The sequence below is a fragment of the Mastacembelus armatus genome, chromosome 17, assembly GCF_900324485.2.
Source record: "Mastacembelus armatus chromosome 17, fMasArm1.2, whole genome shotgun sequence".
NCBI lineage: Eukaryota > Metazoa > Chordata > Actinopteri > Synbranchiformes > Mastacembelidae > Mastacembelus > Mastacembelus armatus.
The window spans coordinates 10,797,291-10,821,582 of record NC_046649.1 but is presented as its reverse complement, the minus strand read 5'-3'; the positions used below and the strand labels follow the sequence as shown (position 1 = coordinate 10,821,582).

Here is a 24,292-nt window from a genome sequence, read left to right as displayed (position 1 = left end):
GGCAGTATGTACAGGGCTGCAGATTAGTACATTGTATAGTGTAGAATTATGTTTAACTGTGTGCATGTGTTTGTAACGCTCCTGTTTCAGAGATGAACCGCCACCATTACTCTCTCTATGTTCACAACTGCCGCCTGGTGTTGCTGCTCAGAAGAGATTTCACTCAGGTCGACACTTTCAGACCTGCCGAGTTCCACTGGAAACTGGAGCAGGTGAGGACTATGTGTGTGTGTGTAAATGTGTGTGAGCTGATCTGTGTCCTATTTGAGTACAAGCATAGATTTGGGGTGATTTTCTACATCAGGTGAAGGGCTATCATTATTTGTGTAGTGAAGGGAACAGCTCTCCATCCTAATTACCAGAGGCCCTCCATCACTTTCTTCTGCTCACTGCAGGAGATAAGAGGGTAGAACACACCATTATCCGACACACACACTCATACAGACACACACAAGCACAGACCCGAAGTGGAAGTCTGTTTAGTTATGGGTAATAGCTCAGCCAGCAGCAGATCTCTATTATCTGTCATGCTTCTGTAGAGTTGTTGAACTAATTTGCGGTGAAGCTTACCGTTTCTGTCCCACGGAAGGCCTTTGAGAGGGAAAAGCTGCAGTATATGAAGTAGCTCCGGCTAGAAAGATGCATTTAATAGAATTTTTTTTCTAACTGAATCCTTCACACCCCTACCTGGACGTATCCTGCAGTTGCAGAAAATTCTTCTGAAATAAATTAGACATAATGCACAGCAGGCAGGTATATTTAGAGTGACATCTGTTTCTCCCTTCTCCTTTGAGACATTGCAATGCAGGGCGAGACCGGTGACAGTGGAACTTGTAGTCTGTTGGTCTTGCTAAAGGGCACCACAGCATGCTGGGCACTTTAAAGACAATTATCTGACTAAAGAGCGTCTAAGTACTTGCCAGGCAGCCACTGAGCAGAGAGAATCTTATCATAAAAAAGAAAATAACATCCCTGGAGCTATCATGATCTTGAAGATAAGCCAATGAACTCTCTCGTAGGGGAAACTTCCCAGCTCACTAATAATGCATGATAGATGTACTGTAAATCTAATCTAAATCTTTACCTCTGGGATACAGCATACATTCACCTCATACTGAAATTATTAGAAAATGCTACAGGCTCTTAGGAGTTTTTGCTCACTAAGCAGATAAGTAGAGATTTGTAGGTTTTCCCATGTGTGCACTCATACATGTGTGAGGATGTGTTAACGTGTACATCGACCTCTGTGCCTATATTTCATTTATTTATTTATTTATTTTTATAAGTACTTGTCCAGGGTGTACCCCTGCCTTTCACCCAAAGAGAGCTGGGATAGGCTCCAGCAGATCCCTGTGACCCTGGTTAGGAATACGCAGGTATAGAAAATGGATGGATGGATTTATTTGTTGTTGAAGTTGTTGAAGTTTTTTTTTGTGTGTTAGGAGGTAGGCAGTCATTCCTTGTGTTCATGTTTCTACTACTTTACTCTACTTTACTATCTCTGCTGGTGCTGGCCTGAGCCTTCCAGCCAGAGAATTGTTTGTTGTAGGTCCAGGTCAAACAAACTATATTTTTCTCATGTGTGGTTTCCAACCAGGTGACTGTTGTTCTAGGTCAAAGGCAGATTGAAAAGTATTTTTCTCAGTCCAGTGTGGTTTGCTCCTGAAGCCCAGAGAGGTGGATGTGACTGAGAGAAGGGCAGCCAAGCAGCTGATGGCTGAGTTTTCTTAGCAAACAATCTCAAGACACAGTTCTGCTTCAGGCTCGCTACTTCTCATTCACTCTCAGTCTCTTGTTATCTTTATCTTATTCTTGCTTTCTCTTCAAACACACACAGAGTATATAGCACATAAATGCTCTGGATCCCATTTGCTCCTTCAGTTGCATCTTGTAAAGGGCTACAGAGGAAGCATACAGTGCAGTCAAAAAGAATTTGTGAGGAGTTGCTCACCAGTACAAATCACTTGTGCGGAGACTGTTATTATATATAAATGGAAACTCGTCTGAAATACTGGAGGTTAACGAGAGAAAGGACATCACAGAGTGAGGGGAAAAAAACTAGTCCGTGATTCTCATTTACTGCTTGTGGGTGTGATTCCCTGTCATTTCTGAAATAATTCTTAGACCAATGTCTGCCTGTGCACTTAACTACTGCTTTTATGTGCAGGTGAAATTGGTTTTAAGAATTTGAATGTGAATTTTTATGGTTGAGAAAACATGTCTTGTAGCTGGATTGCATTATTGACAAAAGGCAACTACCAAAGGAGATCTCTCTTAACAATTGATTTGGGCTTTTGTTATTGTTGAATCTGAATTGTTGAAAGGTGAGTCTAGAAAGAACCAGCTTCTTTAGAATCTGAAGAACTGACATCAAATCCTGATATTTGCCCTGAAGGAGTACATGGTATTTCATAAGCTTTGTTGTCTAGTCCTAGTATTGCATGTTTGAAGTATTGTCCAAAATCTTTTGCCATCTTGACTAGGACTCCTTTGAAAAACAAGTTGTATATCCACAAAATACTGATCTACTGGACTGTGAACAAACACTATCATTATGCTTTTTCAATTGTAATTTACAATTATCAGTTTTTATTAGCAAAATTACTTGAGTGGTCAATGAAGTTCAACACCAGTAGCTGCAAACATCTTATGACCAGCAGACTTGTAATATTAATAAGATTTTTCCCAGTAAATTAGCTTTTTTCTCTGCAGACATGTTGACATGTAAAAGCAAGAGAAGCACACTCTAATTAATAACAATAATTTTGGCTCTTTTCCATTTGAATGAGCCAGTTTCAGAGACTTGGCGTTGGGCGTGACGGCTAACTGGAAAGGTACAAAGACACACAATGGAACAGAGCCATTGATTATGTTATTAGTTACACATGGGTTTTTCATGCTGTGACAAGTCATTGGCTGCGTAATCACACCCTCATTCAATACTTGCTATAAAATAGACACTTAGTGTACTTTTACTAATTTAATTTTGTAAACTGAAGAATCATCACAGTTTCATTTTAACATCTATTAAAGAATTGCACTGAAGGTTTTGGAGTGTTTTCTTCTTGCTGTGGAAATCACTATGTGGTGCATACAGTTTAAGAATGCAGACACTCAAATGCAATGGCAGACTGAACATATACCATATTACTATTCAAAAACAGGGTGATTTCAGACACAAAGTGTCTGCTGTGAAAAATGTCTGAATTTCTGTCTAACATTCTAATGTTTTTCACTTTATTGAATCTTATTTCTTTATAAAAACAGAGAGCTTTTATAAAAACAAAACAGTAATATCAATTAGTGTAAGTATAGATCTATATGATATATAATTTGGATTTTTAAACCTACAGTAGCTCAGCAGTCTCAAAAAAAAATTAAAAAACAGTGCTGCAGATGGTGTTGCTATTGTAGGCCATAATGCAGTCCAATTTTACTATGGCTGATTGGCTGAATCAAATGCTGTGTGTGACTGATGTATCTTGTTATATGTTACAGTATTTACTTTTTTCTGTGCTCTGGTCTGTAGGATTTCTCAAATAAAGATCTTAATCTCAATGAGACCCGCTGAGAAAATGAGTCTATCTAACCGCAATGATACAGTCCATTTCCACACATTCCTTTCTTCCTCGCCAATTTTCTTTTCTACAGTAAGATACTTGTTTTGCATTAATAACTAAAGTGTGAACTAAGGATAGGAGCTGCTACCAAGTGGTGCATAATGAGGATAAGCTCGGAGAGCGGTAGAGGCTGTTAAGAGTTTGGTGGATAGAAGGAAAAAGGAGAAGAGGTGACAATGGGGTGTCACAGCTGCTTCGTATTGTCCTTGTTCCTCCACCACTTAGAAAGGACACTCAATGGCTTCCACTGCAACTCCATTTAGCTCTATTGATTTTGCAATTCTCACCCTGAGAGGGGAGGGGTCGAGAGGGATGAAAGGAAGCTGGCAAAGAGAGAGTAAGAGAGAGGCTCCTGTTTTCCATGTCGATCGAATGCTCTGCAGGAATGTCTCATCTGGCAGAAACCTTTACTTCACATCTATAAGCACTGATTCATTTGTGAGCGTATACGTCAACACAACCACACACACACACACACACACACACACACACAGTTTTCCTATTTTCCTCCCTATCTCTTTTTCAGCCTCAGTAATGGACTAAAGGATGGATCACTCCTCTTTACACACGTTATTCATTCTCCCTAAGTTGAAAGAGCCTATCATTTCAATCCAGCTGGCCAGAAGATATTCACTCTCAGTTACAAAGCCCTATACAAATAAGCATTCCATGTCCTGTAAGCCGAAATGGTAGAAAGAGCAGGAGAAAAAATAGAAGAAAAAGTGTATGTGATGTGGCATTGATCGAAACCCTTACGAATGCAGTGTTATTTACTCCCAGCAGGGTTGTTATAGATAGAACAGGAAAAATCTATGCTAACAGAGGGGTGAGAGGTGAGAGAGATGCCCTGTATTTTTCTCAGCAAAGGCCTGATATAAAAAAAAAAAAAAGATTAAAAGAGCCAGTGATTGATTTGTGTTAGCAGCTGTTTCACATCAATCCAAGCTAACTGTACAATTGACGGGGCGTGGTGGGAGGTCACATGACGTGAATCACAGGTTCTTTAATTTCAGTTTCCCCAATTACACCGCTCGAAACAGCTGCAGACCCCCTGCTATTTATCATTTGCCTGAGTTCAGTTATAGGGACTGAATGTTGGAAGAGCACAAAATCACCCTGACTGCTTGTCTTTACAGCATCTACAATTACCTGCCTTATCTGCCATGCTTCTTGTGCCATGGCTTGTTCTCTGGCATGCGTTGATTAGAAGCCTCTCTTTGTTTCTCAGGAGATTAATTGGATGGCGTTGCTGGTGGTGTGTATGTGAGTGTTTATTGCCTCTCTGCGTGTTTACTGTAGATATCAGGAGAGACTGAAGTGCCTATTCACGAAGTGATTTAGTTCCATATCAAACACAAAAGACTAACTGATAAATGCTTCCTTGAAGTTATTTGCAATTCATATTAATGTTCATAATGTTTACAGTGCAGTTAGTAGCACAGCCATGTAGACTTGAGTAGGCGTTTAAAGGTTAATGTGGGTGAAGAAAGACCTTGTAACAGTAACAGCGTTTTAAAAAAAATAAATCCCCTTGATGTGACACTTTTTTTTTTGTATGAAAGGCTCACACAAATCTATGATTTCTTTCAGTCAGCATCATGTATTCGACACCATCACTGGGTTTATACACTTTTCAGTGTTAATATTATTTGAAATGAATGACTCTAATTTTCCAAGGGATCCTGTAGCAAAGACTCAGAATGCAGCATGTATTAGCACAAAAGAATACAAGCTGGCAAAGACGAAACACATTTTCAATTTTTTTTTTTTTTTTTTTTTGTGAAAGCTAAACAGAAAAAGATTATTTCTAGTGCCTTTTTTGTTTGTTTTAAATGACCTCATGTGAGAGCTGTCTACCTGGGGCTCTTCCTGTGTAGAACTGCTGAATCTCACTAAATGTGAATGTTTTTGTAGTGTGTGTGTGTGCGCGCATGTGTGTGTGTGTGTGCTGTGAACAAGAGTGTGTGGGCTACTGACTGCATGTGTGTGTGCGTAAGAGGCGGGGAACTTAATGTTATGATCTGCTACTTATAAACCACACAGCAGACACGCTGAGTGCACTATAAGCACTACATAAGCATTCAGTTTGCATACTAATGTACTCACAGTTTGTTTCGTCTCTCTATCTATTTTCTCTTAAACCAACTGTCTCATTGCTCGTCTATTCCTCCTCCTCCTTGCTGCATTTACTTAGGCTAAAAAGGCTTTTTATGTTGACCCTAAAGGGACAACTTCAATAATTTACTGACATTATATTGCTTCATTAACAGTTAAGAGAGCTGGTGAGAATTCAGAGGCGACAGAAGAAAAAGATTTCAAAAATCCTGCAGCAAAACATAAATTCAAAACAGACCTTTGCCTTGAAGTAGCTGGCATGTTTTGCATTGATTTTATTGAATCTTAAGCCTCACATCTTTCTTTCTTTGGCTTTTTCAGTTGTGTCACTGACATGAATCAGATCTTGCAGATAGCTTCTCCTTATCAGTGTACTCAAAAAGTTCTCAGAGTAAACCTTGATGCACTTTTTAGATAAATTTTACTTTTTAACTTGTACAAAACTTTATAATCTTTTACTTTTACTTTGGAACATTATTGCTTGCAGTGGTTTTACCCAGACTGCATCACAGTGTACTGCATCTTATGTATAGCTTTGTGCTCATCACAGGAATAAGCTGCTTTTGTGACAGCATGCATTTTTATGCACATTGTTGAGTATGTTAGAAAAGCTTTTTAACGTGCTTCCTCTTGTTTTTCTCCCTTTTTTCAACTTTCTTTCTCTATCCTTGTTATTTGACACATGATGGGTGGGTATCAATAATGCAGTGCCACAACAGTTGCAGGGAAGAGCAGAGCAGAGCCAAGAATGTGGATAGGAACCAAAGAGATGAAAGAGAGAGAGGAGGAAGTTATGGGGCAGTGATGAGGTGAAGGTGAGGACAGCAGGTGAAGGAAGGCAGTAGTTCAGACAAAGAGGCAGGGAGCAGGACAGATGAGACTACAAGCAAATGAGGCTTAGGAGGAGGAGGAGCTACGAAGCTTCAGATTTACTAAAAGTAATCTTGTGAATGCTAAATTCACAGAAAGTAAGCAATCAATAGGTATGGAGAAAACACCAGTCAAAAGAATATTGTCAGTATACAAGGGAAACCCATGCACCAATTATTAACAATGATTATCAGGGGGGATTGGTTTTGGAATCCAATGTCAAAACAAATGTCTGGTCTAAATGGCCATTCCTACCAGACACTGTTCATCACATAAAACTGATCTGAGATCTATCATATATTCTTTGTATTCCTATAGACAAGTCTCAAAATCATCAAAATAAACTTGACCCTATTAAAGAGATTATTATTTCCTTTAAGTCAGCAGATTTAAAATGCTCCATCCTAACTGTGACTAATGTTATGTTTGGCTTGGTCTTCTTTTTAAACAAAGATTTGGGACTCCTTGCTTTCCTTGTTAGAAGTTAGTCTAATGCTGAGCAGGCAGGGTCTAATTGTTTGCCAGCAGTCCTTTGGGTGACAACCTAAATTCAGCACTCTGTCTGTATAGTATTTTCTAGGTCCAAGACCGTCCTTTTTTTGTGTCTTTGTATAAAATGTAATAGTCTCTTGTAAATACAGCGTGGCAGATTTCCACAAGATAGACGGGCTTATCTCTGGTGTTTTATACTCAGCAATAAAACACAGCTATTGCATGGTAATATACTCAACAAAGGGAATCTGCCTCAGTAAGGTAGGGATTAGTCACTAGTGTCTGCGAGCTGAATGCTCAGTGTGTTTGGATGCCTATTATACAGTCCTTGATCCTGTCCAACACAGTCGGTCTTCAGTCTTCATGAATACCTAATGGGGGTTTTTGTTTATCCTTCTCTTGCTGGGATGGAACAGTCTCCAAATTTTGTAAAAGTCCAGATCACTAAGACACTGGCTTACACATGAATAGAACAATGGCACCATTATCATATGTAAAGCACATCCTCAGTCCAAGTATTAATGTATATGAATGAATTTGAAAGGGTTAGTCTTAAAACAACAGGAATTGGAATACTAGACTTGCTTTCCTTCTCTGTGCACCTTCTTTATTTCAGTACCTACAGTATATGTTTCCCAGCATCGTGTGTCTTGGCACGTCACATTTTGTTCACTTGAAGTTTTTAATTTTTGTCTAAGTTCACTGATCATGCACCTCCAGGGAGGCCATATGTTATCACCTGCTGAAATGGGGTATTTAATTTCAGCAGCTGTTCATTCTGTCAAGAGTAGTTTGTATTTAGATGAACCTCTGCTCCATTAGGGCACAGATTTTCTCTGAGCAATAAAAGTGAGTCAGTAGGATGAAAACTTTTTATTGGATCAGAAGCTGTTGCTATTTTCCACACTTCTCTCCAAGCAGGCCATGTTTACCTATTAGGCTTCCAAATATGTTTCTCCCAGATTATCATGTATTATTGCAGGAGCATGAGTTTAGCATATCTCTACCTCTGCCTCTGTTTCTTTCTCTCTTCCTCTCTCTATGCTGTGGGACTGCTGACTGTGTTCATGTTAAACAGCCCTGCAGCCTGTTTTGGGACCAGCTCATTACAGTGTTTCGCATTCACTGTCTTGTTATGGAGGAGATATGTGTTCATGCTCCCACTGACTAATGTGCCTCAGCAGCAGAAAGGCTACTGCTGATAGGACCTACTAATGATGTGTGTGTGTGTGTGTGTGTGTCTGTGTGTGTGTGTGTGTGTGTGTGTGTGTGTGTGTGTGTGTGCTTGTTTGTGTGTATGTGAGTTCTCAAATTTAGTCAGAAACATAAACAGGAGGAGAAACTGAATACTGGACTGAAGTCAGAGCCTAAACTTTTCCTAATCACAGTAGTCACACATGTGCACATAAATGATTGCACTGAAGCCTTTCAATAAAGTTAATCTGTAATATCAATGCTTTATTATTTTCACGTTAGTTACATTAAAAGTATACATAAAGTGTGTGTATGTGTATGTGTATGTGTGTGTGTGTGTGTGCGTGCGTGCGTGCGTGCGTGTGTGCGTGCGTGCGTGCGTGTGTGTGTGTGTGTGTGTGTGTGTGTGTGTGTGTGTGTGTGTGTGTGTGTGTGTGAGCCCATGTAGCATACACATACTTCATGCCCTGAAGTCAGACTCTGCGTGTAAATGTTGTGATTCCTGCATCATCCAGTGAAAATGAAAACTCCAGCTATGGATTTTCAGAGTCACTGTGCATACATTTTAAAATCAGCAGAAATACACAGAGAACATTATTTGTTCATGGATGTTTCCACCATTCAGTTCAGCTCCCACTCCATCAATTATTACAGAAAGATCAAGAATAGGAGAACCGAAGAAAAGAGATTAAGGGAGAAACAATCAGCCTCACTGTGTGGGAGAAATAATGTAATTCAGTTTGTTACTGTCATATTTCTATGGCGCCTGAACTGTGTTTTTGCCATTTCACAAAGGGGCTTTTTTAGCTCTGGTGGCAGCATTGTGTTTGTTAAACATCTGCATTTTTGCATGGCTGCTGTGAGCATGTTAGGATGCTGGAGTTAATATTTATCCCTACAGCCTCACAGATCTCTGAACATATCTCCTCTCATATATATATGTCTTTTGTTTCATACATTTTTTTAGGGTTGCAGCATTATTCTCCCCCAGAATGGCAGCAGGAAAAATATTATGTTTAATTAAGACAGCAAGTTCAAAAAGCTCAATCACCTCTTGGAAATTTGTATTTTTTGTCTATTTTAATCCCAGCCAACACTGACAAAACAGTACTGAAGGGCCTTCTGATAAATTTGCATTTGCAAAAGCTTTTTGCTTTTGCTCCACAAAAGAAATATCCACCATCTGACCGCCTAGCACTGTAGGGTGTGTACTGATTTTCAGTTTTCACTGAGAGATATACTAAAATTATCCAAACAAAATCAATAAATCTTTTCCACACTTACTTACTTACTGTATAGATGTAGGGGAGGAAAAGGGTACTTACTGTAAGATGGTTGTGGAAGTGGAAGAGTGTGAGAGTGAGAGGCAAGAAAATATTTGATATTTAGAAAATGTGTTTTTCTCCATCAGGCTCCCCATCTGTCATTTTTAAACTGTTTCAATTTAAAAGTCTCTGCAGCTGATCAACTATTATTTGATGGTGTTTTTTATAAACTCTCCATAACCACTGCTTTGGGAATATTACAGTATACGGGGAGACAGTCACCTAAGCAAACAGTGCAGGTAATCGTAGAGACTCATAACTCACCTCCACAGGGAGTCTGCCAGACAGCGGCTAAAGCAAAGTGGTGATTCTGTCTGTTCAAGTACATGTGCTAATTCTGAAAATGAGCTGATGACATTAAAACACACTCTCGATTATTAACATATCTGGCATTCTGGGATATTTCACTGTAGAGACAATACACGAAGCTTAAAGAAAATTATCTTTCTTTACGTATTGTATTTGTTCTTTTTCGTTTATTTTTTTTACTTTTTGGTCTTGAAACTTGAAATTTTTTACCTACTTATGTTATAAGGACACATATCCATAGAAACCATAGTAACTAGACCTAGTTATCCCAGTATCTGCTGAGATATGTGATACTTTTTAGGAAGGGTGTCTAGGATATCCTGTGGGAATTTCTCTTCACACTCATGAAGGCTATTTAGACTATGTTCTAAATCAAACATCCCTGGAGATTTGGTTTCTCCAACATAAGTCTTAACCCCATTAGTTCATATTACAGCTTGGATATACTACCAGTATGGCCACTAAACCTCAGAATGACAGCTCACAAAATTTACATCCGTTTGAATTTTGGGTCCCTTCCTGCTGTTTTTCTCTGCACATTTCAAATTAGCTGACATAAATTGTTTAGTGTTAATTCAACCAAATCCTTCACACCAGACTGATTGCAGAAAAACAGATACTATTGCCATTACAGGAGGAAGGATAACATACCTCATTTAAGACTCCCTTTGTTATAACAACATTAAGAATATAAAAGGACATATAATATCATATCATCTCATATCATATTATACCATATATCATCTCATATCATATCATACCATATATCATCTCATATCATATCATACCATATATCATCTCATATCATATCATACCATATATCATCTCATATCATATATCATATCCTACCATATATCATATAATACCATATATCATCTCATACCATCTCATATCATCTCAGCTCATACCATGTCATATCTCATCTCATATCATACCATATCACATAATATCAGAAAAACAAAACAAAAACAAAACAATCTTTTACACTAGAATTGAACACCTCTTTCCCGTGGAATGTCCTGTGTGTTACGAGCCATATATTTATTGCTCAATATAATATACTGTATCATACTGTATCATGTCACTGCATTTAATTCTTGGCTTGTGTCATAATTACTATGGCCATCTATCTACCACATCTATTGATAATGGGAGTTGCAGGAGCTGCTTCTTCGGCCAAATTTATGGCTGTGATAGCCCCTCATTATAGCCATTGAATCACCTGGCAATACTCAAATTGGCTGATTAAAGTCCAAAAGCCATCAAGTGCTGATACAGTTATTCATTTAATCACTTATCAACCCCAAATTATTTGCCAACCATTTTGAACATCATTTAATGATTTCAGTCATTTTACATGGAGAAATGTCCAGCTATTCTACTGTAGGCATTTGCTGTATTTGTTGGTGGTGGGCAGAGAGGGGGAGGCAAAGAGAGAGAAGTAGTTTTCCATATAATCAAAGAATGTTTGTGGTGGTTGATAAAAGCTGGGAGGCACTCAAGTGCTCTACAGTCATGTTTGTCACTCATCGTGTGCCTTTAATGAACACCTCATTAGACGGAAACCTCATTAGCTATCTGATGACAGGGAGCAAATGATCCAGAGATGAGGAAAGGAATTTGTTTGTGTCTCTTTAATTGAAGGTAGAAATGCAGGGATGTGCTTTCAGTTTTCAGATGCATGCCTGTAGTAAACATCATCATCTCCATAGCACCAGACCTATAAACATAATCCTCCATGTAAAAATGCTCCTAACCTAAATATGACCCTGAAAAAAAAATGCAATTTCCAGAATAATATATTTTTCAAGCTGCTCTATTTTTATGCATGTGTGATGCAGGGATATTTTTTATATAAAATGAGTAATTGCTGTAGCTTGATGACCTTTCTGTTTCCTTTGCAGATCTGTGATAAGGAATGGCACTACTATGTGATCAATGTGGAGTTTCCTGCAGTGACGCTGTTTGTGGATGGTGTGACCTATGAGCCCTACCTGGTGACAGATGACTGGCCGATCCACACCTCAAAGATTGATACGCAGCTGACTGTGGGCGCCTGCTGGCAAGGTCAGTGTGTGTATTTATATACAGTGACAGAAATGTGTTCAAGGTATAAAAAAAAAAAAGCTGAAATCAGACAGGGTTGGGTGCAAGTTAGTTTACATTGTGTTGTTGGGATTGTTTACAGCTCTACTATAATCTGACAGTTGTTTTATCTGCGCCAGCCTTTGCAGCTTGAGGTTATGGCCTTTATTTATTTGCAGCACATAAAATCAGGAAATCAGTTATTTATAGGTCTATTTTCACCAAAAGGAGCCACATCACTGCAGGAGAAACATCACCTTTTTCCCATAATTTAAAAGCACTGTAGTTTGTTCTGTTATATAATTGTTGTTTGGGGGTGTATTCAGAGTTACAGCTGTGTTATGCTTGTTGTAAAGCCAAATAATAAAAGGGTTTTAAAAAAAAAGAGAATAACCAAATGAGGGAACATCATTTGGAGGAATACTGTTCATCTGATCTATTGGCTCAGGGTGGTCCTTACTAAGACACCTTACTTTGGCTTTTGTTTGTCACCTACATACAGTAAGTACACATATACATGCAATCGAGGCAATGATCTAATTTTTTGACCACTAAATAAAGCAAGAAACTGCAATACTTAGGATAGGAAAGGATTACTGAGCAACATGATTGGGATAATCAGTTCATTGAAGTGTTTAATGAAATGCAACACACTTTTTTTCAAACTGGGACATCTAACAGCTTCAAGAGGGCAACTGGTCTGTATATATACTACAGGCGCATCAGTCAAAAACAGATTGTTTTTAGTTATGCAAAGAGAAGCAGCCTGATACAATGATGACATGTGGTAAACATAGAGAAACTGCATCAGCAAAGAGGCACAGCAGCCGCTATGTGCTAAAATTACATTTAAAGCATAAAACGAGAGAGTGCAAGAGAGAGAGTGAGAAGGAGGAAGTAGTGTTACAATAAATAAAGAGATTAAGATTTATGCCCTGGGGCTGAGAGTAGTTCTTTGAAATGGTGAGGCACGAACCGAGTGGGTATCAAACAGGAAATTCTGCGTGTCAGTTCCAGCGACAGGGAACGAGAGCGAGTATTGATCACACTGGAATGAATAAGCGCTACCCGGCTGCCATGTTTATGAGTTGAATAATTATTCAAAGGTCTTTACAGGAGGGCAGAAACAGACAGTTGTGATCTGTTCTGCGGCTTGCCTAAATCGCGCTCATAATGCTTACCAGCATTACCCAGAGCTTCAATCCTTATAGCATTTTGGTGGCTGTTTAAATTTCTTTTCATCCTTTGCCTGATTGCAATTTTCTTTTTGTCGTCATCATTTTCTTCCTTGCTTCATACATCCCTCTCTGACTGCCTCTTTCCGTGAATCTCTGATTGTGAGAAAAAGCCCTGAAGGAAGGATTAGCTAGAGTGAATGGAGGACAACTTTGCCAGCTATTACATCCCAATGAAGCCGCTTTAAGCTTCACTAAGCTGCAACTGATAACTTTGCAGGCCATTAGTGAGCAAGATTGCCTTTCAGAGTCTCCCATTTCTCCTTCCCCTTTTCCCCACAATCAACAACATAATGATGAGCCGTGCGGAATGAAAGGCATTCAGACTGTACTTTCACTGCCCTGAAAGTAAAAAGGAGCCATGTGTTGTCCCCGTGGTTAACAAGAAAGTGGTTTGGTTTTTGTTTTTTTTTAGCAGTTTTCAGTAGCAATAAACTGTTCTTTACTTTGAATGGGAAAGGTGTGTTTGCCATCTGAGTTAATTTGGAACAGGAAAGTGGGTTTCAGCTTTCAAAGCAACCCTCACACTATACAAATAACTAAAGAAGAAGAAACAAGAGGAGGCATCACAAAGAGTGTGGGTTGATTTTATGTAGAGTATTAATCAACATACGCTATGCCACCATTAAATTGTAATTAATATGCAGCTGGTGTAGAAGCACAATGTGAGATGTTGCTTTTTAGCATGCTTTGAGCACGAGGTGATATCAGAAAACGAGCAGTTACATGTGATGCATCAGTGCACTCCCACAAACATAAACAAGAACCCACTGGACCGCTCTCATTTGACAGGTGATAGCAGGCGAGTTCATAGCTCATAATATCAATTAAAGCACTGTTCAATTCAATTCAATTCAATTCAATTTTATTTGTATAGCGCCAAATCACAATACAAATCATCTCAAGGCACTTTACAAAAACTAAAACTAAAAACCCAACAATTCCCTTATGAGCAAGCACTTGGCGACAGTGGAGAGGAAAAACTCCCTTTAACGGAAGAAAAAACCTCCAGCAGAACTGGGCTCAGTTTGGGCGGCCATCTGTCTCGACCGGTTGGGGTAAGTGGATAGAGCAGGGTATCCCAGTAATGCCAATGAAGCAGCAGGCACAATACATGAGCCAAGGAACTGAAGCATTAAAATAAAAGGTAGTCATTATTATTGGCATGAAAGAGGGTAAGGTGGCCATCACCTTTAAAACACATTGGCACAATATGGCTGCCTCTCTGAAAAGGGGACCTGCTCCCTATATAGATTTAAAGGCTCGTTCTAAGATTAAGAAAATGCAACAGTTGGTAATTCCCTGCGATCACACACAACATATTTATGAATACTATATTCAATTTGTGCTAATAAATCATTTTAAATATTACACAATATACACAATATTACCTTTAAAACACACTTATTTAGTTTAAAAGTTTCTAAAATAAGAAGTGGTCAATGCATGTGGAGACAGTTTAGAAATTATCTATTCTCTATGTCACTATACTGAAAAACAGCTGGTCATGTCTGTTCTGAAACATGCATGGGCAAACATAATACAGAATGGGGTTAAGAGTAATCCACTTAGAGTATAATAAAGACAACAAGCTTAGATTGTGTGTGTCACGTAGAAGTACACAGTGTCAGAGTGATACGACTACAAGATTAACACAACTAAAATATCTTATTGTAATTAAAACAAAAGTTCTTTCTAATCAAATGTCATTTTGATATGTTTGTGCGCCTGAAGCCATAATTGGCAATAAAACAGGAAACTGTTGAAGCATGACAACCACAGCATCAAGTACAGTATCTTTGACTTTATCTGCAAAAGACCACAACTACAGAACATTTACTTATGACAAAGTTGGGCACAAAATTGCTCTTGAAGTTTGTTACCAAATTCTGCTTCATCTTGTTACATGTATCTGATGTAGTACTATAATTCAATCCACAGCAGTTGAGTATTCAGTTACTAAAAAATTCTCCACGTTGATACACTTTATTTTTCAATGTGGTAATATCCTCTGGGTGTGATCAAGATGTAAAATGTTCTCCATGATGGAGAACTGCAAAAATGCTTGAAGGTTTGACCCTTTCAACTTTTGCAGCAGAGAAAAATATGTCTGTTCCTGCTGTAAATTCCACCAAAGACACAGTCCTAACATTTGACCAACCATAAATATGAATACAGAGACGACATTAATTTAAAGTGGCAACTCTGCTGCTCTGTGATTCAACTATATACAAATCATTGTAATGTTGTTTACATTGCTGTATAGTTTTCTTCCAAACTCCACTAGCAGCCAGCCATAAATTTTACAGAAAGTTACTGCTTAACATATACTGTAGCCCCAAATCGTGTTGTTCCACATCCTAACATTGTGCTTTCATTCATCACCATCATGAGCATCTACCCACTGCAGCTTTTTCTGCACCTCACAGATTTGTGGGATAAACACATGATAATAGTGGGTTGGTGGGTTGATGTTCTGTTAGAAAAGGGGGAGACCACATCCAAGACAAAAGAAATATCAGTAGTCTGCAGAAAAACTACACATATAATAAAATATCACAGAACCACTAGTTTGTGTACAGTTTTTGCATACAGTTCTTATGTAAAACACAATTAGGATTCCTGCTGTAGGCAGGTGTTTCCTGCTGTTTCAAGGTTATTTATAATGCGTTTCAGTGCGTCTGCAACAGTATATCCTAGTGTGTGTAAAAGGATGTTTCCTTATGTTACTGTATGTTTCCTCTTTGTTTGAAAATCATGTACAAAGAATATTATTAAGATTCTCTTGAAAATGAATATTTTACCTACCCAGAAATAGCACATACTATATAAAATATACCATAAATGTGCAAAGAAGTAAAACCAAGCTTTTTTCCACAAGCTGACATTAAGCTATAGTGACATATTTGTGTTGATTGATACAGTATGTATAGTGGTATAAATCTAGTCTGACATATGTTCAGCTCTGCTGTTATTTGCATTAGGTGACCTGACCTGATATGCACTACTTTATTAAACTGTATAAACCACAGCTGACCTACTCACATAGGAAATAATTTCTTTTACAGGGCTAGACCTTGATGATTTGGTGGAAATTGCACACTTCATCAAAAACTGCAGAGCTGACCTGTGCTCTCTGGTGCTCTGTATGAAAAAAGTATGCTCTATAAAGATGTCAGGGCATGACTAAATTAGTGATGGAGCTGAGCCCAGAGACTGTGATGCTGCACACACCAACTCGTGCTTCAAATTCTACCTGAAAACCCTGACAAGAAGAGGCAAAATCTCTGCTGTATCATGAGTGTATCTTTTTAAATATTACGCACCGCAACGCCTCATATTGTTCGCTTGTATTTTGTCTTTATTAAACAGTTAAAAAAGTATTGTCACAGGCCCCCACAGTAGTTTAATGTGGGTGTGCAATATTTATATAGACTGCAAAATCAGGAGAGGCAATTATGAGCATGATAACAGATTTGCTTCGTAACAATTATTGTTGCTCACTTTTGTGTATAATTAATATTTGCATTTGTTTTTTCCGTCACACGATGCAATATATTAACTCAAACTCTAATAGACATTAGAAAACTGGAAACACAATGTCAGTGCCACGGTAATTACATTTATTTCATGTAATAACATTTATTTCATGTTTTCATGAACTGGCGTCCTAGTTGTTTCCAATGCTCCTTCTCTGGCCTCCATTGTAAACTTTGGAAGAAACTTCCACTAAATTCTTCATAACTTACTATCCACTGGGCCTTGGAAACATTTTCTCAAACAGATTCATTGTTTTTTTTTTTTCCAGCAAACTGAGTGTGTGTTTCCCTTGGAAAAATACTGTACATAATACATGTTGTTGTCTCTTTTACCCAACACTTCACTTCTCTTCTCTTCATTTGTTCTCTCCTCTCCTCTCCTCTCCTCTCCTCTCCTCTCCTCTCCTCTCCATCAGGCGGGGAAGTGGCGACCCCGAGGTTCACCCAGTATTTCCATGGCAGCCTGTCAGGACTGACAATCCGACCAGGCCGCATTGAAACCCAGAAGGTTATCTCCTGTTTGCAGGCCTGCAAAGAAGGCCTTGATATTAACTCTCTTGAAAGCCTCGCTAAGGACATCAAGGTGCATGGAAAAAACACAGAGATGGGGTTACTCATGAACAACACACACACACCTATGAGCACCACATTTTCAGGATTAGGTTGTTAGTATAGTAACTGCTAAGCTCTTTAATAATAAGAAGTAAGACAGCATGGTCTCTGTAGGATTAGTGTGTTACTTTTATTCAGTAAAAGCTGATGTTGTTTAAAGTAACTATTTTCTAACATGCTACTCCAAGACATATCTTTGTGAGTCCAGTAAGACACGGTTGTATGTCTGTATTTATTAAACACAATCTGGATGTTTAAGTTTGTTTGTGTGTGTCCAGTTCCATTTTAACCCTGCCCAGTCTGTGCTGGTGGTGGAAGGAGAGGATGTGGACAGCATCAACACAGCTATGACCAAAGTCTCCTACATCAACTCCCGCCAGTTCCCCACACCAGGCCTCCGACGGCTACACATCACCACCACAGTGCAGTGAGTGCACGCACATTTGTGCAATCTAGGAAAGGAAACGTACTCTTGACTTTTTGTGTACACCGTAGAGCTGCCCAGCTGAACCACAGTTACTGAGCAGCTCTGGTGGAGCAGTTGTGAGTTAAGTGCTTTTCTTAAGGGCAAACTCAATCTGTTTGCTGTTTTCCACCTGAGAAACTTTTAGGTTTCCTGCTGGCACAGATTTTGTACTCATTTGATGTTTAGGTTGGTTTTTAGAGACACTGAAGTTTACTCACAAAATGAAGCTGGCCACCCAAGTGAGCCACTTACATTTGGACTTTGTTGTCCTCCAACTGATTACTGCTACTAGAACTATAATCACACAACCTGATGAAAACTCCAGCAGGAATACACAGAAGATCCATTTTTCTAATGTAGTATGTACATGTATCATTACCATTGTGTTCAGATCTAAACAAGCAGAATAGAAAAAATGTTAAGATGAGCTTTATCTTATTGTGTTTGTGTGTGTGTGTTACATTATATACATACACACATTAGCCTTGCTGGTGGTTGGGAGGTACAGGGATCTGTCTGATGTGCAGAACATCTGCACATTTACTTTTCCATGGATAGAGGTGTTGGATTTCTTCTTCTTTTGTGTTTATTACAGCCACAGAATGAAACCTGTTATTTTTGTTTAACTATTATTGACAGACATCTTGATAATGGACTAATGATCTAAGCTAATTAAACTATTTGGTTATTGAACTAAGTGGGAGATCTATAACTGCCCCCAGAATTCTAATGTAAAATGAGGCACATTTAGCACAAATTGGTCAACATAAGCTACAAACAGCCAGAGGAGCGATGGCGAACGTTCTGTCAGATGTGTTGTGTCTGTCTTTGTCTTTAAGCCACAGAACTCCCAGTGAGATGGCAGAGGATGGATCATTAGTGTAAAAACTATTAAACTAGCAAACAGACCAGCTGGCCATTAAAGACATTAAACCTTCTGGTGATCTGAAAGACCATATTGCTAGTGTCTACTTTTCTTTTGTCTCTCTCTTTTGTTTTGTCTGTTTTGCTGTGTGCCTGTCTCTATATCTGTCTCTGGATTACATTTGAATTGATATGACATAATGGAATTTAATTTGCATACTTTGCCCAGTGGGCCCCAGTTCCAATGATGGTGACGTCAGTCAGGTCTGTTTGTCCAAGATTTCTTCAAAGCAAAATAGCTTGACAACTGCTGCTCATATTGTCATAAAGTGTCATGAAATCGACATATCTTGAAAATGGCTGGATTTCCTCGATATTTGCTGTAGACATTCAACGGATTATTCCTAATCTTTTTGCTGCGCTCATGACATTTTTGCTAATGCCACCAACGGAAATAAAATTTCCATTTCACTCAGCAAATATAGAAAGGTAATGGAAAGGAAATATTAAATTAACCGATCCAATAATATGCTTTTACTGGTACTGGATTTTCTTCTCTTCTCTACACTACATTCATCAGGTTTTAGTGTTATTTATAGTGCGTTTTACAACAAAGTGTCTCAGCACACTGCAGAACAAAAACAAAACGTTAAAAACGATGACGTTTCTTGAGATCATCTAAGTTAAAGTCATCAGTAACACATATAACCTTATTCATAACACATACATCATATACAGTACATAATAACACAGAACAGTGGCTACAGGACCTTTAACATGTGTTTAGTCTCTCTAACACATTATATTTGTACCTTATCTTTGATTGTTCACTGCTTAACGCCTTATGAATAGATATTATAAAGATATAGTATATAAAGATATATTAGCTGACAAACTCCTAAATTTCCTAATTGGGTTAGTAAGTGGCTCATTAAATAATAATTAGCTTGACTTTTGAATCGCAGTTGCAGCCCAGTCCTGATCCACATTACAGGTCTCACTGCTGACCTGGTCGTCCTCAGACCACTGACCCATAACACACTGAATGCATCATGCTTGATTGTACCCGTTTGTGAGTCAGTGTGTCCTCACTCTTAAAGTATTTGTGTGTGTTTTGTTATGTGTATGTGAGGGCTTCTTTCATATGTCTCGTTGTGTATAGTTTGTGCGTCTGCTCCTGTCTCTTCACCCACCCAGAGCCTGTTCATTTGTTGAGCAGCTAACACAAGTCAGCTTGGACACATGCCTGTCCAGTATAGGCTGTCTGAGCAGAACGCCACTGCTCCCCTCAGATGAAGACAGACACATCCACTTTTCCACTCAGCCAATATGTTGAATCTGATCATTTGCAGTAGTTGTCGTTTAATTCTTCTTTAAAGTGTTGAGTAATTCAGTCAGTGGATTTGTTTTCTTTGTGTATTATGCTCATTTGAAAATTGGTCATTTTTCCTATTGGTGACTTTCCTCAGGCCTCACCTCAAACTTTTAAGTTCTGTTTCACCTTATTGCAGTATTTTGTTCTTTTAACCAAAAAGGGTTTTTGGCATCTCTTACTGTTATTGTCTCTTGTGGTGGAGACGCTCCAGATGAAACCGGGCTGACATATATACAGTATGACACAGTAATAGCGTGAAAAGAGTCAAGCTGTTGAGGCAGAAAGAACATCGGTATTTTTTGACTGTTGACTGTCAACTATACAACAGACCTGGAGAAAAAAAATCTGATTGCTAGGGCACAAATGAAAATGCCAGTACCAAAGCAAATGCCAAGAGTCCATTAAGTAAAAATATCATTGTCAAGTGTGTGAAGATTTTTTCTGCAACTAAAACAAAACAATGAATGGGGCAAACTTTGAAAATTGTTGTTGTTCAAAATTTCCTGTCAACAACAATGTGCATGCACCTGTATATATTTCAAAAGCAGCTAGCATGTGTTGATGTGGGGCAAAGAAAAGATTTTTAGCATCATAGACGTCCTGACACTCCTCAGTAGTGTCAATCAGTTATCATCTCTTATTGGAAATTAATTGGACAAACAACGACATACACCTCAGCTGCAACTTACAGCTGCTGAAAACATCTTTTTCATAGTAGTAAAAATTCTTTTGTCACAGTTTTGTTTATTTTACATGAGACATTTCTGTTTTGTTTTCTTGGCCTAAACTGAAACATACAGGGCTCAGTTAGAAAAAGGTGATACAGTACCATGTTCCTCTGTGCACCAATGACAATTTATGACTTAACACTGTCCCATTGTGTAAGCTCTCGTCTCGTCTTCTGTGTGTGTGTCTCAGGTGTTTCGGGGAGGACACGTGTCTCCTCATCCCAGACATCAAGGCAGTCGTTATGGTGCTGCCGCCCAGTGAACCGAGAATCACCATAGCAGGATCTAATCGACTGGTCAGGCCTGCCGGCGACCTGCGAGGCCCACTGGGCGTGGCACCGTTCAAAGAGCTTCACATCACCAGCACAGTAATGAAGGGGGACAGCTTCGGTGGATGTGAGTGGAAGAGATGCTCTCATATACGTTTTGCAGTCATGCTAGTTTGTTGATGTTACAGTAATATGTTTTTTAAATTTCTGTTACAGTACGATATTTTTGTTGTGTGCGCTGGATTTTTGTATTCTGTTATCGTAAATCTATTCAAGCACATGACAAATATAATTTGTTTATTCCCACAGCCCACAGACCAGGTGTGATGGAGGTGATGCATAACCTGGACTACTGTGACATCCTGGTAATTGGAGAGGAGCTGAATCCTGAGAGAGAGAGTCTGGAGATTCATCACAGCGCTCTGCTGGGAAAACACCTGGATGCCACAAACTCCACCTCTGGAATATCAATATATGGTAGGCATGGGTAGCATAGGCTTACTAATAGATCAGGGGCTGTGTGCTGGTAACACTCTGTAGTGAATCACAGACATTGCCATCTCAAAAATCTAAAAATCTATCTGTACAAAATGGTTTGCCCTTTTAACAGCAGTAAGATGAACATTCACTCTCTATGCATGCAGCTGTAAAGGTCCCTGAAACAGACTCCTGTCATAATATATTACAGTTGTATTCACTGCACCAACATGCAGTTTGTATAGCAGTCACTATAACATTTCTCTGCATTGCCAGGGGTGGACTCAATGGCCCACTATGAGCAGGCACTGAGACAGGTGCGCTACAGGAACTGGCAACCTGCAACCCTGACTGACAGAAAGTTCAGACTCACCTGCTCCGAACTCAACGGACGTTACACCAGCAACGAGTTCAATATGGAGGTCACTTTCAAATGTTTCATCCACTGCATTTCAACCCTGTTACAGCCTCCTCTTGTCTTCTTCCCATTGTTTGCTTTTATTTTTAAACTTAATAATAATCTCGTGCTCACTTAATTCTGTTTTTCTTTCTTCATTGTACAAACTGGGCTGATTCCTTATTTTTATTTACTCCCTTTTATGGTTGCACAAATAATCATTTACCTTCTACTCTTGGATGATAATGGCTTTTTGTCCTGCCTCTGTAGGTCAGTGTTCTTCACCACTCAGAGCATGTGGAGCATGTCAATCACATGGCAGCCCAACCTCAGTACATGAGACCTGTCCATCACCCACTCATGATACACAGCACCAACTCACACATGTCAGGTAAGCCACAATTGGAATTAAAAAGCCACAGCTAACAGCAAAAATGTCTATTCCTCAAATCAGGTTTAGACCAAGTTGTACATCCAACAACATGTATTGATGAATAGAGATTGTTTGTTTCCCTTCTTCTCCTGCAGGAGCAGCACCTCCAGCAGCCACAGTGGTCATTGTAGTTTGTATCGCTGCCCTGGTGGTGATTGTGGTGATCGGTGTGTACAGGATTCACGCCACTCATCAGGAGGGGACCAGAGAGGATGAGGAAGAGGTCAGAGAGCCTGAGGTGGACTGGGAAAACTCTGCTCTCACTATCACTGTCAACCCCATGGAGGTAATGCGTGACCCATTGACATTTTGGGGTGTTTTAGTCCTTTACTGTGTTCACATTGTTCACATGTAATGAGTACACTACAAAATTAAGAAATATTATGTATAGTGACTCCAGTTGTCTTGATGTAAACAGAGCTTACAAATGTTCATTTTGTCAAGTGAATCACTTTGTTCTCTAGAACATAAGAGGACCTCAGGTGCTGGAAGTAAAAGAAGAACACGAGGAGGAGGAAGAAGAGGATGAAGAGCAGGTGGGAGAGATGATAGGTGCTGAGTCAGATAACACTGATGAAGATGAAGAGGAGGAAGAAGAGGAAGAGGTGAAAGAAAGGGAGCAGAAGGGAACACCTGAGTGGGACAGTTCCTCCATAACATACTAACCATACAGACATAAACATATACTTGCATACACATACATATACCCACCACATATTCGTCTCTCTTTCTCTTCCAACTACACACACACACACACACACACACACACACACGCAGTGTGTGGACATGCATTATGCAGACATGCTCAGTACAGGTAATACACCCATAGAGAAACTCTCTGATCAAATTATTTACAATCCATTGCTGGAAAGAAACAGCAGTTTTAAGCTTCCCACGTTGTCATTTCTAATGAAACACCTCCCTCTGCTGGACAAGGTTAGAATTACAGAGTCAGCTGCAGTCAGACTGGTGGAAAACACCGAGTGAATCCCAATTCCACTAATTGCAACCACAATTTCCCTGACTTGTGCCTTTTCCTTGCTTCTTAGTCCCATCCACATAAGATGCAAGAAAAAGAAGCAAGAACAGAGGAGCCAGGAAAGATGTTTCAAAAGACATGCAACATCCTTTCCTCTAATCCCTAATGTGAAGCATCCAATCATAACCTGATTAAAGAGGAATGTCAATTGGTAACAGACTTTCAATGAGGGATGCATTCATGTATCCTCGGTTATTGCTCCTTCAGGCAGCCTTCTAGCTCCTCGGTCCTCGGAATAGAAATAAGAGCTTTTCATCATGGCAGACCAGGACAACTTCCAGGTTGACTGAAGACAAATAAAATAAAGGAAGTGGGATTCACCCTTTGAGTATGTGCATTATTATTCACATCACAGTCGAGAAGCAAGAAGCAGAGCAAAAATCCATCAATCTTCTCATTAAGTGTACACAGTTATCTGGATTTTTGCTGATAAAATTTAATCCCAAACTTTGAAATCTGAAATATAGAGACACAAATGTCCCAGCATTTAAAATCTGCAGCTATCATGTGTCATCAGATTACTTCATACTGTTTACTTTAAAATAAAAATGTGCAAGGTAGTAACAGATCTAACAGTGACATATATCCATATGCATATCCATTAGTTAATTAGCTTCCATAAAGTTTAACAATGTAATTCCTTTGGCCTTTATAGTAGGTATGACATAGCTGTATTGTCATTCAGTGGATATGCACTCTTCTCATATTTAATTCAAACCAGACACATTTCTGTCCTTCAAGTCTGTGTGATCACAGTGCTGTGATTTTGTGGACTATACAGGGACATATTATCTCTTAAATAAACATTCCACATCCTTTCTAATTTATATTCAATATGAAGGAGAATT

At 39.0% G+C, this 24,292-nt stretch overlaps 1 protein-coding gene across 1 annotated transcript in view; it reads left to right on the top strand.

The window, feature by feature from the left end:
* clstn2a (calsyntenin 2a) overlaps positions 1–23,468 on the top strand; it is a 125,816-nt gene extending 102,348 nt beyond the window's left edge. Inside the window, exons 9-18 of the mRNA XM_026313436.1 lie at positions 91–212; positions 11,830–11,992; positions 17,201–17,367; positions 17,675–17,823; positions 21,020–21,225; positions 21,408–21,575; positions 21,852–21,997; positions 22,243–22,363; positions 22,501–22,691; positions 22,870–23,468. Of these exons, the coding sequence (XP_026169221.1) occupies positions 91–212; positions 11,830–11,992; positions 17,201–17,367; positions 17,675–17,823; positions 21,020–21,225; positions 21,408–21,575; positions 21,852–21,997; positions 22,243–22,363; positions 22,501–22,691; positions 22,870–23,070 (1,634 nt within the window). The 3' untranslated portion in view covers positions 23,071–23,468. The remainder of the gene's footprint in view (positions 1–90; positions 213–11,829; positions 11,993–17,200; positions 17,368–17,674; positions 17,824–21,019; positions 21,226–21,407; positions 21,576–21,851; positions 21,998–22,242; positions 22,364–22,500; positions 22,692–22,869) is intronic.
* The last annotated feature ends 824 nt before the right edge of the window (positions 23,469–24,292 follow it).